Source organism: Typopeltis vanoorti, chromosome 19, assembly GCF_054136105.1.
Source record: "Typopeltis vanoorti isolate ZY-2024b chromosome 19, IOZ_Tvanoo_1.0, whole genome shotgun sequence".
In the NCBI taxonomy this organism is placed as follows: Eukaryota; Metazoa; Arthropoda; class Arachnida; order Uropygi; family Thelyphonidae; genus Typopeltis; species Typopeltis vanoorti.
Window position 1 is genome coordinate 88354012 of NC_143567.1, and position 17810 is coordinate 88371821.

A 17810-nucleotide genomic window follows, 5' to 3' on the forward strand; every position below is an offset into this window, starting at 1 on the left:
TTCACAGATAAAGGGCATCATTCTTGAAGACCTGCAATTGAAATTTCACAAGGGGTGAACTCAAATAAGTCCACTATTTACGAAATTATTCGCAATGTCCTTGGCTTTTGAAAGGTGTGCTCCTGTTGGGCACCCGAACAATTGTGATGAGCACAAGGCAACACACACACTGGGATGAGGCTGGAGAATCTGTTGCAATACAGCAACAAAGGTGAGGATTTTTTTGCTCTCCTAGTCATGAGAGACAAAACATGGGTCATCACTTTAAATATATATATAGAAAGCAAACAAAATTGCATGATCTGGAAACATTCACAATCTCCTGTGCACAAAAAATTCAAGACTCTCTGAAACATCATGGGCACAGTATTCTAGAATCACTAAGGCGCTTTGTTGGTGGACTCCTTGCCAAAGGGAGGAACAATGGATGCAAAGCTTTACTGTGCAACATTGGAAAAACTGAAAGCTAACATTCGATACAAACAACTAATGAAAAACATCCTGATTTTGGTTCACAACAATGCTACACCACACGTCACTCATGGTTGATGTCATTGTTGGGAAACGCTGCCCACACCCCTCCAAAGCCCAGACTTAGTGCCTTCAGACTTTAATTTGTTCCCCCACCCCCTTAAGCACATTTCTGGAAGGCATTTCACTACACATGAAGAAGTTCATCAGGCAGTGCAATGTAGGTTACAGTATGGACACAAACTTCTTTAGTACTGGTATTGATGAGTGAATCTATTGTTGGAAAAAGTGTATCAATAAATTTAAAAAAAAAAAAAAAAAAAATGTGTTGCCTTACTTTTCAGAAATCCCTCATATACAATTGTTTTATTCTTTGTAATTGGGTGGCCAGTCTATGTTCATTCCTTTTTTATTTATTTATTTAATTTGCAGTACTGAAATGAAAGAAATGATGCTATTGGAGTTCCCTTCATATTTGTGAGCTTCATGTATTCAAAAATGTGACATCCTCAAAAGTGAATGAATGCAAACGACTCCTAGCATACCTAAAAGTGATGTCATTTATCTGAATAAATATTTTACTCAATTTGGTATTTAAATTCTGGATCAGCTTACAAATCATTGCCTTATATATAAATGATGAGAAAACAAAATTCAAAGAAATATACTTTACTCATGATTGCGAAATCTTGCAATAAAGAAAAATTTACAAATGCAAGTGAATCAATATTGAATGTTCTACATGAATTATTTACAATTAATAGCACCACTATTATACATATATTTATATATATATATATATATATTACACAGCTCAGGATAACAAAATTTATTGATAAAGGATATCAAATCATTCAATATCCTGATGATTTACTGTTTTATAAGAGATTTAAATAAAGCTTTTAATGGACAGTTTTTCTTTTCCCCAGCAATTTGTTATATTTACTATACTGAGAGTTGAATGTAATCTGATATATATTTTCCCTGATATTCAGAGAAAGTAAGATTCACATTAAATTTTGCAAGCTTCACTTTTTTTTTACATTTTTTGTTGTTCATATTTGAACAAAACACAAAGAATAACATTTTACATGCAATTCAACAAAAATATTCACTGTAATAAATAATAATAATACTTCTGACAGAAAATTTTATTAAAAATACATTTTATTGGACCTTCACACAACTCATTATAGCATGACAAAAATTAATTAACAATTGTAATATATTTTACACATACATAAGTCTACCTTTATAGACTGACAAACTTTTAAATATATTTTCACTGAATAATCAACTTCCGGGAGGTAAAGGAATTAAGAGAAGTCAATAATTATTACTTCTTGTTTAGGCCAGAAATGTGGGTTTGCTAATCACTACCACATGATCAATGTCCATTTTCATGAATTTAGCCAAAAATATTTGCCTGAATGCCAATTTATTAATGAAGGAATCTTGGCTTCAAGAAAAATAAATAGCCAACAAGGGGAAGGGAGGGGGATCATTACAACTGATAAGGATAATACAATGTTCAATCTTGATAGAAAGATAGTTGGTCTCTGACAGCAAAACCTAACTATGTAATCCATCAACAGAAAAAATAAACTGGAGTAATCACTATAGTTATTCACTACATATCCAAATGAAACAATGTTGAGAGTTTATTTTTCACTTGGTTAGACTATAATAAGTTTAGTTTAATCCTTTATCACTTGTGTGAGCAAACAAAGTTTGCACCTGAAAGTATTTTCAGGACTGAGCTAAGGTGGTGCAACACCACCACCTTAGCTCAGTCCTGAAGATACTTTCAGGTGCAAACTTTGTTTGCTCACACTTGGATAAAGGATTAAACTAAACTTATTATAGAAACAATAAATTGATTCCCTATTACTATTCCTTAGAATTTATGGTTTATTCAAAGTATATAAAAACTACTAAGACAGCTCCACATATAATTTATATAGTCAAGAAACTATAAAACTTTTCAACAAAATTAAGAACCTTAGAACTAGCATGAATGACATTTTAATCAGTTGTAATGTTTCTCCTACTTCCTTCACCCAGGAAATCATTTTGTTTGACAAACAAATCTGACCTAAAAAAAAAAGAATTTTATGAGGAATTTTTGAAATAATTGGTGTTAGATTCTCCTCTTTAAAATATAGGGTTTGGCTGAGATATAGCACTACTTCATGGAAGTAGAAAATGATTCCTTCCTTGTTTCATAAATGTTACACATTTTCCTATCAGTATTACATTATTTTTCTTCTGCTTCAAACCCACACACACGGGTTATTTATTACCTATACCCATATATTAATTTGTGCCATCATCTCAATCAAAAATGAGATGTTCTTAGCACCCTATAATATTCAGATGCACAGCTGAAATTACACATGAAAACACAAGGGAAACTGAAACAAACCAAATAACTGCAAATAAAGTGCAAAAAACATGCAGCAAGTTATAACAACAAGCCTGGATAACATCTCAGAAAGAATTTCATGGGTGTCAATAAAAATCTCTGCTCTACACGTTTCACCTCATCTGAACAGAAGCTATAGAATTTCCAGCTAGTCTGAGTTAGTCATTACCAGAAAAAGCAGCTGGATTATAGGAAATCCACTTTTCATCCCATGAAATATAAAAGCAAATTTAGAGTAAAAAAAAACTATACCCACATAAATTTAGTATCTAATGTATTATAGACAGTTCTGATGCAAACTTCAAACAAATGAATCAACCTATAGCTTTTATTGATACTTTCTTTTTTGTTAACATATCATTAAAATAAAAATCTGTATTATGCCAATTTACATCCTTCAGAGTATAATCAAAAGAAATGGAATTAGGAGAGAATTTTATATAAAATAGTACTACAAATAAAATCCTCAGCCCACTCTTGGGTGCTAATATGCTATAGTTTTTCATGGGGAGTACTGTCACTAAAAAGTTCTTTCAGAGTATAATTCTATCATCGCTTGCTTCCAAATATTCATTATACATTTACATATAATGTTGAAAGCCATAACTTGATACCAAAATATGAAAATGAAGTAACTTTGTTTTAGTAAACAACATTTACAAAAATCAGTTAAAGTACATTCAACATAATTGGTTGTGCATCATATTCAGTAAACAGAATCTGAATATTAGTAAAATTCTTGTAAATTTTCATTTCTTTTAATCAAAATTTTCAAGAATTTACTGGTACTACTTTGAATATATGAAGCAAACCAATGATTTACATAATGCTAGAAGTGAGCTGAAAGTAAACAAAGCAACACAACTTTAATTGTTTTATTTTGCCAGTTAATTTAGAGTAGCAAATTAACTGGATGTATAAATGTTTATTAGACTAATTGTAATGTGTTCAATATCTGGCATTTCATAAATGCTACACGTAAGTTTCAGAACTCCAAGCTGCCAAAAGAACTTATTTTATTTGGAGGAGGAGGAGAAGAGGAAAAAATGAATGGTTTAAAAGAAGAATACTCTTGTAAACTGACTGCTTATTTCACTAGGAATGAAATTAGAATAACATGCCAGTTAACCAGTTTGTTGTATAATTTCTATTAAATTTAGTTCTTGAGTTCATACAAAAATTGAGATATATGTCTGATCACTGAAATATGCATAGAAACTGAATATTTCTCATAAACTTTAAATTATGCAACAGTACTTAATATTTGTAAATTCAAGCTATGATAAAAAAATATATTTTTGTTAAAATATTCCTGACCATTTTCTACTCGCATTGCCATTAAAATTTTCATACTATGCACCACCATAATAGCAAAAAAAAATTCTTGCAATGTAGAATATTTAAATAGCTAAAATAACTTCTTATAACCAATATTCATATAACAATTTTATGTACATCGGTATTACTAAGAAAAGTTTACTGTCCTTTCTTATGACACATTTACCATTAAAACTGTTAAATAAGGAAAAAATATCACATTAAAATGAAGTCAGTTCATATCCTATTAAAATAATGGGACATGAATACAGTACCAGAAAGAGATATTAAATTTATAAGCAATTGATTTTTTTTATTGATTAAAAATATATTTTTAAGTGTACACACTAACATCTATAGCTATTCATACATTCAAAGAATCTAAGTTTCTTATTAATTGACATTTCAATGGAGGGATATGACTATAGCAACATACAGCACCTTCATAACAAGCGTTGCACATGTACATTATTTAACTGTTAACTACATAAATGAAAACACTTTGCAATGCTTTAACAACTACAAAAAATCAATGTTGTAACAATAATACAGGACAATAAATAATATTTATTTTTCTCAAGTTGATATTTTAACAAAGATTAAAAGAAAAGTTGTATGTTTCACTTTTTTCCTCTTGAATATACACACACGCACATGCACACAGATATCAAGAATTTTTTTTATTTCAATTCATGATAAAGTCATTAAACATCTCACTGCTAGATACCTTACATTGATGACAATGGAATTTTTATAAAATTTGATAAATGAAAAGGCTTTAGATATGTTTTTGTTCATGTTTAGTCACTAAAGCATCCAATAACTTCAATCTGGCTTTCAGATGCTGAAAAAAAAAAAACAAAGTAAAACCGGTTTTCTTATATTTAGATATAACAAACTGATATAAATACAATGGTTTCAAAAAATAAAAATAAATAAATAGCAACTCTACTGTTAAATGAGGGATTATTCCTATGGTAACCAACTTTTCTCAATTTTTACAGACTACTTTCATTCTGTCAAAGTGTAAAAATTTAATTCAATTAGTTAAATTAACCCTGTTACCTCATATGGAGATAGCAGAGTTTTTTCTCCTGGAAACTCAGGTTTTTCATCCCGCATACAGATAAATTTGCCTTGAGAACTCAGACAATTTACAGACAAAAATGATAGTAGTGGCGGTTCGCTGCAGTTGGTGGATTAAGTGTTGGAGACAGAGTTGTACAGAGGTGCCCTCCCTCGATGAGTCTCTCGACTCCTTGGAGGTGTCACATAATAATAATAATAATAATAACAATATATAATATATTAAAATAATAATAAAATCTGGAAAAAGACCAAGACTCAGGAAAAAGGAACATATAATGAAAACTACTACATAGAATGCAAAGAGTATTTTACATAAAGATGAATTTTTATGAACTAAACCAAGCCAATATACAAATTATCTAAAAGCAGAAACATAAAAAGTAAGAAGGCACTAAAGAAACAATAAGAAACTTCTAAGTAATTTGATAATCAAATTATTTAAAAGATTAGAAATTACACTCAAAACATCAAGAGACTACATAATAATTGTTGTTTAAGCACCAGAAGTGGTGGTGGTGTGTGTGGGGGGGGTGTTGATATTATGAACATCAAAGAAGTTCGGTAAAAAACTGAATAACAGATCTATACAACCATTAATGCATGTTAGCTGGAGACAATGCTATTTGTTGTCGCGTTCTGTTGTTCACGCTAACTCTGTCCTAGGTCTGAAATTGGTAAATTTTTAATAAACGATGACCAAACTTGATTTAAAATTAAATCTTGCTTTTTGTTGCATTGAGTAGGAATTTTAATCATATTTGCTGCCTCTTTGAATTTCCTCATGAAACAATTCTTATCTATATAGGAAATGTTTGTTCTATCCCAGAGTACATCATGACCTGTAGAGGTTGTGTGAAATGCCAATCCCGATTTATGTTCTCTCTTATTTTGTACGTCCTTTTGATGTTTGCTCATGCGGATTTCTCCCGATCTCCCTGTCTGGCCCATATAGCAGATGCCACAGGAACAGTGAATATTATAAACCCCTGGTTTTTTTCATTGGGTGATGTGGAGGTTTCGGAGGATGAAGAAATTTTGTTTAGTTTTAAAAACAGTTTTCTTTAATAAACATGTGGTCACAAAACCGGAATAACTATAGAAGTCTTTCTAATTTGGCATCATCATCATCAAACAAGTGAATATCTCCATGCACACCATAAACTATATCATTAACATATAAGTTAAACAAGTGATCCCAGAACAGAACCTTGTGGCACCCTACCTGTTACCTTCCTTTTTTTTGGACACTGCACCTCTATACACAACTCACTGGTTCCTATTAGTCAAGAAGCCTTGAACTAAGCTACCAAATTACTAACGATTCCCATTCTGCTACTTCCAATAGTAGTTTATCATGCAATACTTGATCAAATACTTTAAAAAAAAATCCAAATAAATCACTGTATTAGCATCTCTCCCATTATCCAATATGATGCAAAAAACAGAAGCTACAGAAGAATCGAATGACAGTGGGGAAGGGGGGGGGGGGCTTTATCACGATTTGCTATCACAATACTGATAACAAATTCTGTTACTGCTTAATCACGATATCATGATAAAGCAGTAACAGAAAACTTCAGAATACAGAATAGATGAAAAAGAGAAAGAAATATAATCACAAAAAAAGGCAGTTACCAGAAATTGTCATATTCCAAGACAACAGAAACAGAAATAGAATACACAAAAAATAGCACTACTGCAAAAAGAGAAGTTACATAGATAAAAATGGAGCAATTCTATAACAGAATCAGAAAAGTATATATCAAAGCCACAACCAAAAACCTATAAAATAATAAAATACATGAATAAAGAAAAGAAAACATAAAAGTACAAATAATAGACTTAAAAAACATTGGTAACTTATTTTTAGAATCTCTGGACTGATGATAAAAGTAAAAATTTATAAAACAAGTCTTCCAATGCCTTATTCCTCAAAGAGAATAAGTGAGCCATCTAATCCTAACTAACTTTTTTGAAGAATGATGGGTAGCCAATTTCCACTTTTAGTGAATCACTGACAACTGGTTCAAGGCTATCAATGATTTTAATAGGCAACCAGGGGCTAACAACTGATTCAAAGTTATCAATGATTTTGATAGGCATCCAGGAATGTGAGTATAGCAGACAAATTAAAATATCTTGTGTTCCCTAACTATAACAATATATATTATATCTGAAATTGCATGAGTTCTATGGTTGTTATAAGAAAAACCAGAATTTCTGGGGGGAGAGGCCAAGACAATATATAAATGGAATTATACAAAAACACAGAAGAAAAATTAAAAGAATGACCTGAAATTATTTAATAAGGTTTGTATTACTGGAAAAACACCTACCTCTTGGAAAAGGTACTGATTAGACAAATCCATGGGGAAAAAAAGGAAATAAAAATGACTGCAACAAATATATTATTATTATTACGGGTATCTCCATGGAGTCAGTAGACTCATCACAGGAGACCCAAACTAGCAAAACAATATCTATCATATCTCTTCTTGAATTCGTTTAGACGAAGAACTAACAACTAAGTCAGGCAATGAATTCCACTCATTCACCACCCTACAGGCAAAAAACCTTGTTCTCACACCCTTGTTAACCACACTCTTCTTTAATTTCCAGGGATGACCTCTTGTTCTTCCATCACTATCACACAGCTGAAACATTTCCCCTGCATCAATCCTATAAAAACCTTTCATTAATTTCAATGTTTCTATCATATCCCCTCTTCTCTGCCTATCAACCAACCTCTGCAATCCACAAACTCTCAATCTATCAATGTAGGGAGAATCTTTTACATCACTCACCAACTTAGTCACTCTTCTCTGAACCCTCTCCACAGCCTCCTCATCACCAAGGAATCCAGGTGACCAGACCTGAGCACAGTAATCCAAATGCTTTATAAAGGAGAATAATAACCTCTTTATCTCTGGATGTCAGTGTGCTCCACAACAACCAAGTAATCCTATGTGCAATCTTGGACACCTTAGCAATGTGTCCCCTGAACTTCATCTCCCTATCTACCAACACCCCTAAGTCCCTAGCTTCATCAATCTCTTGGAGTACTGTTCTATCAAATGTAGTATGTAGTACACAGCTGGTAATCTTTTAATCCCAAAATGCATAACTTTACACTTTTCCACATTGAACTGACATCCATCACCTTTTACCCATTCTACCAGCTTGTTTAAAATCATCCTGCAACCTTTCAACATCAGCTTGATTTTTTATTGTGCTACCCAACTTTGCATCATCAGCAAACAATGGAATATCTCCCTTTAAGCCATTTCCTATATCATTTATATACAAATTAAACAACAATGGCCCAAGCACAGAGCCCTGAGGCACACCACTGGTCACCTGAATCATCATAGACTTGGCTCCTCCATACACCACCTTCTGGTATCTCTCCCTGAGCCATTCTCCTATCCATATCACCAATTTAGTATCCATGCCCATCTGCTCCAATTTGCGTAACAGTGTTCCATGGGGTATCCTGTCAAAAGCCTTAGCAAAATCCAGAAGTACCACTGTGTAGCCAGTTCCTTTGTCCAACTCAGATGCATTCTATTATAAAAAGTTAATAGATTGCTAAGGCAGGATCTACCTTTAACAAAACCATGTTTGCTTCTATAGAGTATCATATCCTGATTCACCCATTCTTGAATTTTGTCTTTAACCAACTTTTCCAATACTTTTACCATTACTCCCGAGATGGTGATTGGACTCATGCACTAATTTGCATTTGCATGAATTCAATATCTCCCCCTGTATATAGAGGAATTAGTCTACTACATGCAGGGATATTAAAATAAAAATAAACAATAATGTGAGGGATATTATTATTATTAACATCTGACTTCCATGGAGTCAGAGACTCATCACACATAAATAAATCAGTTTTATTGATGACAAATGACAGTTTTATTGATGATCAACCAAAAAGCTGACAAAGGAGATGCCGTTATCATCATCAATAAAACTGATTACCACAACAAAATAATGGCTGTCTTAAACAACCAACAAACCTACCAAATAATCCACAATGATCCTACCCCCGACCTCATAAAACAGATAAACAGCACCTTACACACCTTAAAAAGTCAAAACAAAATAGATAAAACCACAATGAGACACACAACCACCCGCACTACATGCACCCCCTATATGTTCGGGAACATCAAAACCCACAAAGACGGTTATCCGATACGACCCATAGTCTCCTACAAGAACACCACCACAGCTCCTTTATCAAAATTTGTTGCCAAACTCATCAAACCACTACTAACAACGTCTATCTGTATGATCAAAAATACAGATGACCTATTCTGGAAATTAAGCAACACTACTCCATCCCAGGATGACATCCTCTCCTCACTAGATGCAACTTCATTATACACCAACGTGGATGTTCCCAAAACTTTAGACATCGTACACACACTACTCTCTGAGGACCACACCCTACACACACACACACAAAATTAACACCAAATGACATCATTAGTTTGATTAAACTCACAATATCCGCCAGTTTCTTTAAATTCAACAACTCCTTATATGTTCAAATTTTCGGTCTCCCAATGGACCAAAACATCAGTGGACAATTAGCGGAATTATTCCTGGCACACATTGAATCACTTCTACTCCACCCCCCCCCCCACCCCCCGGCATCACCTTCTATGGCAGATACGTAGATGATATTCTATGCATTGGCAAACCCTCACACATCTCCGCCTTACAAACATCCCTCAACGATTTTAGCAACAGACTACAATTCACCATGGAAACAGAACAGAACAAATCCATCAATTTCTTAAATCTTACATTAATCAGAAGCCATAACAGAATAGCCACGAAGATATTCCACAAACCCACACATGTCGGAAACTACCTCCATTTCAATTCATACCAGCCATATTCCGTTAAAAAATCAGTCATCCTATCACAATTTATCAATGCTTACAAATTCTCAACCAACAGCAATTTTCTTAACACAGAACTCAAGTATTTAACACGTTTTCAAAAATCGCAACTACCCCACACATCTAATAAATTACGCGAACTATACGGCAAAATCCCGTCTTAACAATAATACAACACAAGCAGACTTCCCAACACGTATGGTCATCAAATTGCCATACATCCAAAACACATACAAGGCTTACAAATACATTTTCAAAAACACGGACAAGCTAATATTCACCACAAACCAAAAATTAGCAACTTTCCTAAAACCTACCAAATCTCTCACTCACAAAGAAATATTCAAACACCACAACGTAGTCTACAAATTTCCTTGTCAAAAAGACTGTGACATCACCTACACGGGCTCTACAATTAGGTCGTTATGGACTAGACTACAAGAGCACTTCAGGGATTGCAATATTCCCATTCCAGAATATTTGAACACAAAAAAGCATCGCAACATCAAAAAGAAAAACAAAACACAGAATACAGGAAAGACAGAAATTGCAGCTCACGCCCTTGAACTAAAACACCCCCCCAAATTGACAAAGCCATAATCATTGACAAACAAGAAAACGAAACAATGCTTAGAATATCCAAAACTATTGCCATAAAATGCGGTGGAAATTCTATCAACGTCCACCGACCCCACCTAATTTCCGAATGTTAGACGTTCGAAAACTTACAAATTAAGCCATGCCTCCAGCCATTTAGCGACAACAAATGCCCAAATTTGGCAGATGCAACTTGCAGCCTTGACATAGCCCTACAGTCATTCCCACAAAGTTCCGACGATGGTCAGACGATGACCGAAACGGTCCACACCCCGTAAACCCTTGCCCCAGTTTCCACATAAGGATACCCTTCCCCTTCGTCTTTCCCCCTTCTCCTTCCCTCTTCCCACAACAAAATAATATATATATATATTATTAATAGTAATCCGGGTTTCCAAACTTATTTCCCATGTCTCAAGCACATCCCCATGATCCCCCCCCCCCCCCCCCCCGTTTACATACAACCTTTCAGCAAGAGCTTGGATTTAGAAGGCATCTTTAAACCAAAAACAAGGTATGTACAAATTTTTCCACATTTTTTATTCTGCCATAATTGCTTTCTATACTCTCCCATAATGCCCTAAAATATATACATACCCCTTTTTGAGTTATGTTAGCCAATGTATTAAATATAAGGGACATTCCTAAAAAAACAGGCTAAAATAGCCGTTAATTATATTAATAAGGTTAGGTTAGTTTATAATGATTTCCAACCAAAAATGGTTAGGTTAGTTTATAATGATTTCATTGAGTACAAAAAAAGTACTTTCCTTACTTTTTTAATTATAAACTAACCTAACCTGTTATAATTTCTATTGAGAATGAAAACCTATATATAAAACCTACAAACATGTTTTTATTACATGTACCAGACTCCTCTAGGAATTATTCACTTTAACCGGTTATTGTTAATAATAACCGGATTTATCACTTTAACCGTAACATATATATAACAACAAGTAAAATATTTTAGGTATTTAGGCACAGTTTTTAGTGAAGATAGCAAATTAAATCTAGAAATAGACAACAGAATAAGCAAAACTGGTATGGTGGTTATCTAGCTGAATAAATTTATAAGGAATAAGAGATGAGCCAAAACACTAAACCAGTAGTATAAGACACTGTTCAAACCAGGTTTTAGTTATGGATCTGATAGTTGGATTAGAAATAAAGCACCGGATCAAAGACTACAGACCATAGATATGAATGTAGTGAACAGATGGCATCAATGGCAGGATCATATTAAAAATAAAGATATTAGAAAGGAACTTCACATTGTGAGCACTGAAGCTAATATAATTAGCAAAGCTAATCTAAGGTGGTATTGGCCACTTAAATAGACTGGGTAAGGAAAGGTTAGCAAAACAGGTGTTTGATGCCATGGCAAAAAAGAGACCTAGAGGAAGACCAAGGTCTATGCAGATTGATTCAGTCAGAAGGGCATTTTTCTTTCTCTTTATAACACACATATATATATGTGTGTGTGTATCTGTACACACACACACACATGTATTAATTCCATACACAACAGGTCAAGGGATATAGGCACATCAGTATTGCGTGTGAGGTGTAGAAGACGACTGTGATAGAAGTTTATTGATGTTTTTTTTGAAGAGTTGAAATTTGTAGTTGTTTGGGAATACTTCTTGAGGAAGTCTGTTCCAGAGGACAGAGGTACACAGAATAAAAGAGGGTGAATAGAAGCAGCTTCGGTGTGTTTGCAGTTGCACAATAAAGGGGTGTTCAGCAGCTGCAGCTCTTATATTTACAGATGCAACAGAAAGTGGAGGAAAGATAGATACCAATTTACAGGAGCAGTGACCATGGAAGTACGTATAGAATAGATACAGTGCTGAAAACAATGCACCTGTGAGATAGAGGTTGAAGTGAGTCTGTAAGAGAGGGATCAACTATAAGCCTAATCAAGGATTTTAAGTGAAGTTTTAAGTGCACTGCCCCAAACATGTGAGCAACATTCTAAACACAGAAGGATTTGGGATTTGTATATAATGAAGAGTTAGGTGGGTGCAAAACAGGCTCTTGAATGAAAGAAAATGCCAAGTTTCTTATATGCTGAGAGGGCTATAAATGTCAAGAAAGACTGGAGATAAACATCAGTCCAAGTAATGAGATCTGATAATGTCTGGTGATTTGTGTATTACTTAGGGTAAGAGTAGACAAACTGGGATCTCTTTTGCATGAAGAAAAGGCAAGACTGTGTTTTGGTGGCATTGAACATAACAAGGTTATCCTCACTCCATTTGAGGATAGTATGTAGATCAATGTTTAAGGCACTAGTTATAGATGTTCTTGTAGCCTGTAAATTAAAGACACCAAGAAGTTTCATCCTTTATTCGAGTGAAAGCAAACAAAATTTGTGCATGAAGTCACTTCATAACTGGGCTACTTGTATATAGAAGCTAATGACTTCAACATCCATTGCCTTAGTATCCCATAATGCAATGCACATATCCTCACAGGAGCATGTATAATACTATGCATTATGGGAAGGGCCACTACCCAGCCTGGTTTTGAGCTTTATTGAGAGCTTCATCAGTGGAAGCCAAACCCAGTAGCGATACCAAGGTTACTAAGGTACTAAAGGCTTACTAAAGTTACTAAGGATACCAAGGCAATAGGACAATTGATGTGAAGTCATCGGTCTCTATATACAAGTAGTCCAGTAGTGATATGACTTCACGTGTAAACTTGGTTTGCTTACATTTGAATGACTTTTATTTATAGTATAACAAGTGAAAAAACTCTCATTACCTATCTCTAATCCAGAGTATTTTAGTAATAAGGTGTGACACCTGTTGACTACCTGTATATGGAAATTTGACCTTTGCATTATTTTAACCTTGGTATCACTTCTGGGTCTGGCTGCCACTGATGAGACCTCAGTTCCCTATGGTGGTAGCTTGCTTCCTGGGAAGTAGAGAGGTTCTGCTTGGTTGCTGCTTTTTGTCTGTTACTTAGTGGAACCAATTCTGAGTTTTCTGTACTGGAATGATTCTCAGGTCAGGTGTGATGAGTTTAGTAGTGATCCTTTAGGGGTCACTCAGTAAGATTTAGAGTGGTGATTCTGTGGATTACTCAGTTTTTGGAGCGGTATCCCCACACTTAAACATACCTCAATAAAGATTGAAACCAGCACGTTATACATGTCCGTAAGGATATGTGCATTGCATTATGGGATACTAAAGCAACAAATCTGTAAAATCGTTGTTCAATTGTAATGGACAAAAGATCTAAAGGACTTTAGATCTTTTGTCCATTACAATTGCATTGTTTCATTTACTCACTGTCACATATACATGCTCTGATGATGATGCTGATTTGAAATTCAGCGAAATATAAGCAAGTTAATAAAATATCTGTTTATAAAATAGTTTGGTGTTGTTAATACCATTAAAAATAAGTCATGAATGACCATAAACACCTAAGCTTATCTGTTCCTCCAGTATCTTATGCCATCAACTGCTCTTTTTTTGTGCAGGATGCAAGGTCCTCTTTTGTGAAAGGCAACTGAAGGAGGAGGCAAGAAAGAAGGTGTTCCATGGACTGGGTTACCCCACATTCACAATTATCTGTGCTAATGAGGTAGCCCTATCTGATGAAGTTTTGTTTGGAGCATCCTATCATTCATGTCTGTTGAGGCTTTTCCAAGTATTCCAGTCCAAGTGGAAGATGTTCGGCTGTTGGAATATCAGTGTTACTCTCAGGGCATAGTGCAAACCATTGTTGAAGTCTTGTCTCTGGACCGTTTATAGGTGGTTCAACGGTTACTAGAAAGCTATGTCAGGATCTTAGTCTTTGGGGCATTGTAGTCTGGCCAAACAGTGGGTGGCACTCATCATTCATTTGTCTGCTTCTTTCGTCAGCTGAGAATGCAGATCTTCGAATTTAAAGGGGAGCAATACCAGCCAAAGTATACAGGTCTCTTAATGGTGTTGGTTTCAGGCATCCTGTAATTAAGCAGCAGTCATTCAATGCTCGGTCAAGATTTTTCGCATGGCAGGATCTGGCCCATACAGGACATGTATATTTATCAGCAGACCATTTGTTATTCATCAGCAGATGAATAACAAAGGGTCATGGTAGAAGATGCTAGGGTCTGCACCTCATTTGGAGTGAGGTTGAGAATTTGTGATGTACAGGATTTGTCTGGTCTAAAACCAGCCTGCTCAGCAATAAGATGGGGTTCGATTAGGGGTCGTAGCCTATTCAAAATTAACCGTTCATACAGTTTAAAGAGGTATACTGATATAGGGCTGTAATTTTTTGCTCCGGGTGGAGTTGTCCCTGGTTTCAGAAAGGCCACCACTTTAGCATGCCTTCAGATAGCTTAGGGTTCTGAGTCAAGTGGTGTATAGGTTTAATAACCACTCTTTAGTCCTGGATTCAAAATGTTTAATTTATTCATTACAGATATCATTTAAGACCTGCAGATTTTCTATATATTTTAATAGGTTTATTGCAGCACGTTCAGTGATCATGAAATCTGTGTTAATCATATTTTGTTCCTCACTTGGGGTTCTAAATATCTTATTTTTTGGGCGTTTTTTAGGGAATTTTCCATTCAGCAGCAACTGGTGAGTAATTTGATTAGTTGTTACCTGGGATTAGTGAAATCCTTCCTAATTCTGTTGATAACAAGTTCCATTCCTTTCTGCTATTGTGGGTCACATCAAGGGCTTCTATTTCTTTTTTCCATGAGGAATACCTTTCCTCTAAGATTCAGAACTTCAGTTTCCTCTAAAGTTCTTTCCACTGCCATCGTGGAACATAATTTTTCTCCTGCAAGAATAGTCTCTTCTGAGAAGGAGATGGTGTTGTAAAATCGTAAGTAATTAGCATACCAGGTGTATATCATTGGAAAGGCCTGGAATATAATTTGTATGGCATCCTCAGGGGATATGTTTGGTGGAAATTTTTCTCAGTATTTTTATGAATCGAGGATACTCTTGAAGGTTTGGAGGGAAAGGCCCTATGGAGTGGTCAGAATCTTCCATGAAACCCTTCTAATTAGCTTTACTAAAATTAAATTGTCATCTGAAAGGGACTGTGTTAGGCATAACAGCTTGGTTGAATTGAAGCATTATAGGTCTATGTTGAGTATGTGGAATGGAAATTGATAATGATGTAGAGAGAGTTGAAAATAGTTGAGAGTTGAGGCATAATGCAGAAGTTAGCAAAATAGCTAAAAGGATTACTCAGATATTGAAAAACAAGCTAGCAAGCAAAGATATGTGTCTCTAATGGGCACAGATTTGGTCATTTGGGTTTCTTGGGGATCAGGAGATGGTAAAGAGAATCCAGAAGTCAGTGAAATTCTAGCTATGAGGATAAACTGAAGGTATATGTGCGAGTTGCAGAGTGACCAGTGAGAAACCAAGGGTCACACTAGAAATGTATAATAGTGTAGTTAGTAAGGGTGTAATGACTAAATTTTTTGCTTGGAGAGTTGTGAATAGCAGAATGATAGTTGAAAGTGTCCTGACAGTGAATGAGTTTAAGGAGAGATATGACAATGACAAGTATTATGTGTATAAAGGTTAATGTGAGTTTATTGCAATGAGTCTTCTGACTCCATGGGGATAACCATATAATAATAATAGGTTTCTACTGCCATCCAAAACAGAAACTACATGCCATTTGCACCCTCAAAAATTGCCTTAGTAATTTTCTCTGATGAACAAGATTTAAAGAATGGCTATCAAATATTGATATTCATTCTTTAAATTTATAAAAATGGCTAGAGCAAGAAAGCAATCAGTTAGGATTTTCTCATAGGAATATATCTAAAAATAATAAAGATTAGAATAGGGCAATAGCCATTCCATACATTAAAGAAATATCAGAAAATAAAAATAAATAGAATACTACACAAATATAACATTTATACTACAGTTAAACCACCCGTAAAAATTAAGCAGCCTACCAAGCTCCTGAAAATATCAACTCATGTAGGGTTTACAACAGCCAATACTTCTGTAACACATATAGATTATGCACAAATGACATGCACTTCAAATGTGCTACAGAAGAGACCAGAAAGGTACCAAATTATTTTTCCATCACAATGAAACCTGGTATGAAAAGAAATTAAAGAAGTCAGAATTAAAGAAATTGAATGTTAATTGGTCACTCAAATCAAAACAAGAAATATGGTATTAGAATATCCAGGATATGGATGGCCCATTTAACATCTGGTTCAAGAGCCCAAGGATAACATAATTTGATCAACTACAAATGAAAGAATAGAACTTTAACTTCTCAACAATCCAGGATTTTCAGTGAACGTCAAGCAAGGCAACAGTACTAAAATAACATTTCAGAGTAGTTAAACATCAGCCAACAATTAATGATACAGTTTAGAAGAGGTCAGGGTAGAATCAGCTGTTGATCACTAACTGGTCAAGGTTGATAATAAATTTAGTTTAATCCTTCATCCAAGTGTGAGCAAACAAAGTTTGCACCTGAAAGTATCTTCAGGACTGGGGTAAGGTGGTACAACACCAGGGCAACTCGTTGCAAAGGTGGAGCAAGCTACCAGGCCCTGGGCCTGGCCCCCACTGAAGAGACCTCAATAAAGGTCGAAACTAGTCTAAGTAGTGGCCCTTCCCTTAATGCATAACATTAGACATATCTGCAAGGAGATGTGTTTTGCATTATAGGAGATACTGAGACAGGAGTGTTGGTATCTTGCTCCACCTTTGCAACGAGTTTCCCTGGTGTTGTACCACCTTACCCCAGTCCTGAAGATACTTTCAGGCGCAAACTTTGTTTGCTCACACTTGGATAAAGGATTAAACTAAATTTATTATACTCTAACCAAGTGAAAAATAAACTTTCAACATGGTCAAGGTTGAAGTTGTAGAATACTATAGTAATTAATCACAATGCAGCTTGTATATCTCTGTTTGTGTGTTTCTGATGGCCTTGATATGAAGGTTTAACCATTAGTAATTATTTTATTTTAAATGAAT

General features: G+C 34.7%; 1 protein-coding gene across 4 annotated transcripts in view; it reads right to left on the reverse strand.

Moving 5' to 3' along the window:
• Positions 1-2255: 2255 nt before the first annotated feature.
• Positions 2256-17810, reverse strand: part of LOC150096320 (protein FAM13A-like) — a 486855-nt gene continuing 471300 nt past the window's right edge. For all 4 annotated transcript variants that reach the window (XM_090408854.1, XM_090408851.1, XM_090408853.1 and 1 more), the window contains one exon: positions 2256-5057. In XM_090408854.1, the coding sequence (XP_090264980.1) occupies positions 4992-5057 (66 nt within the window). In that variant the 3' untranslated portion in view covers positions 2256-4991. The remainder of the gene's footprint in view (positions 5058-17810) is intronic.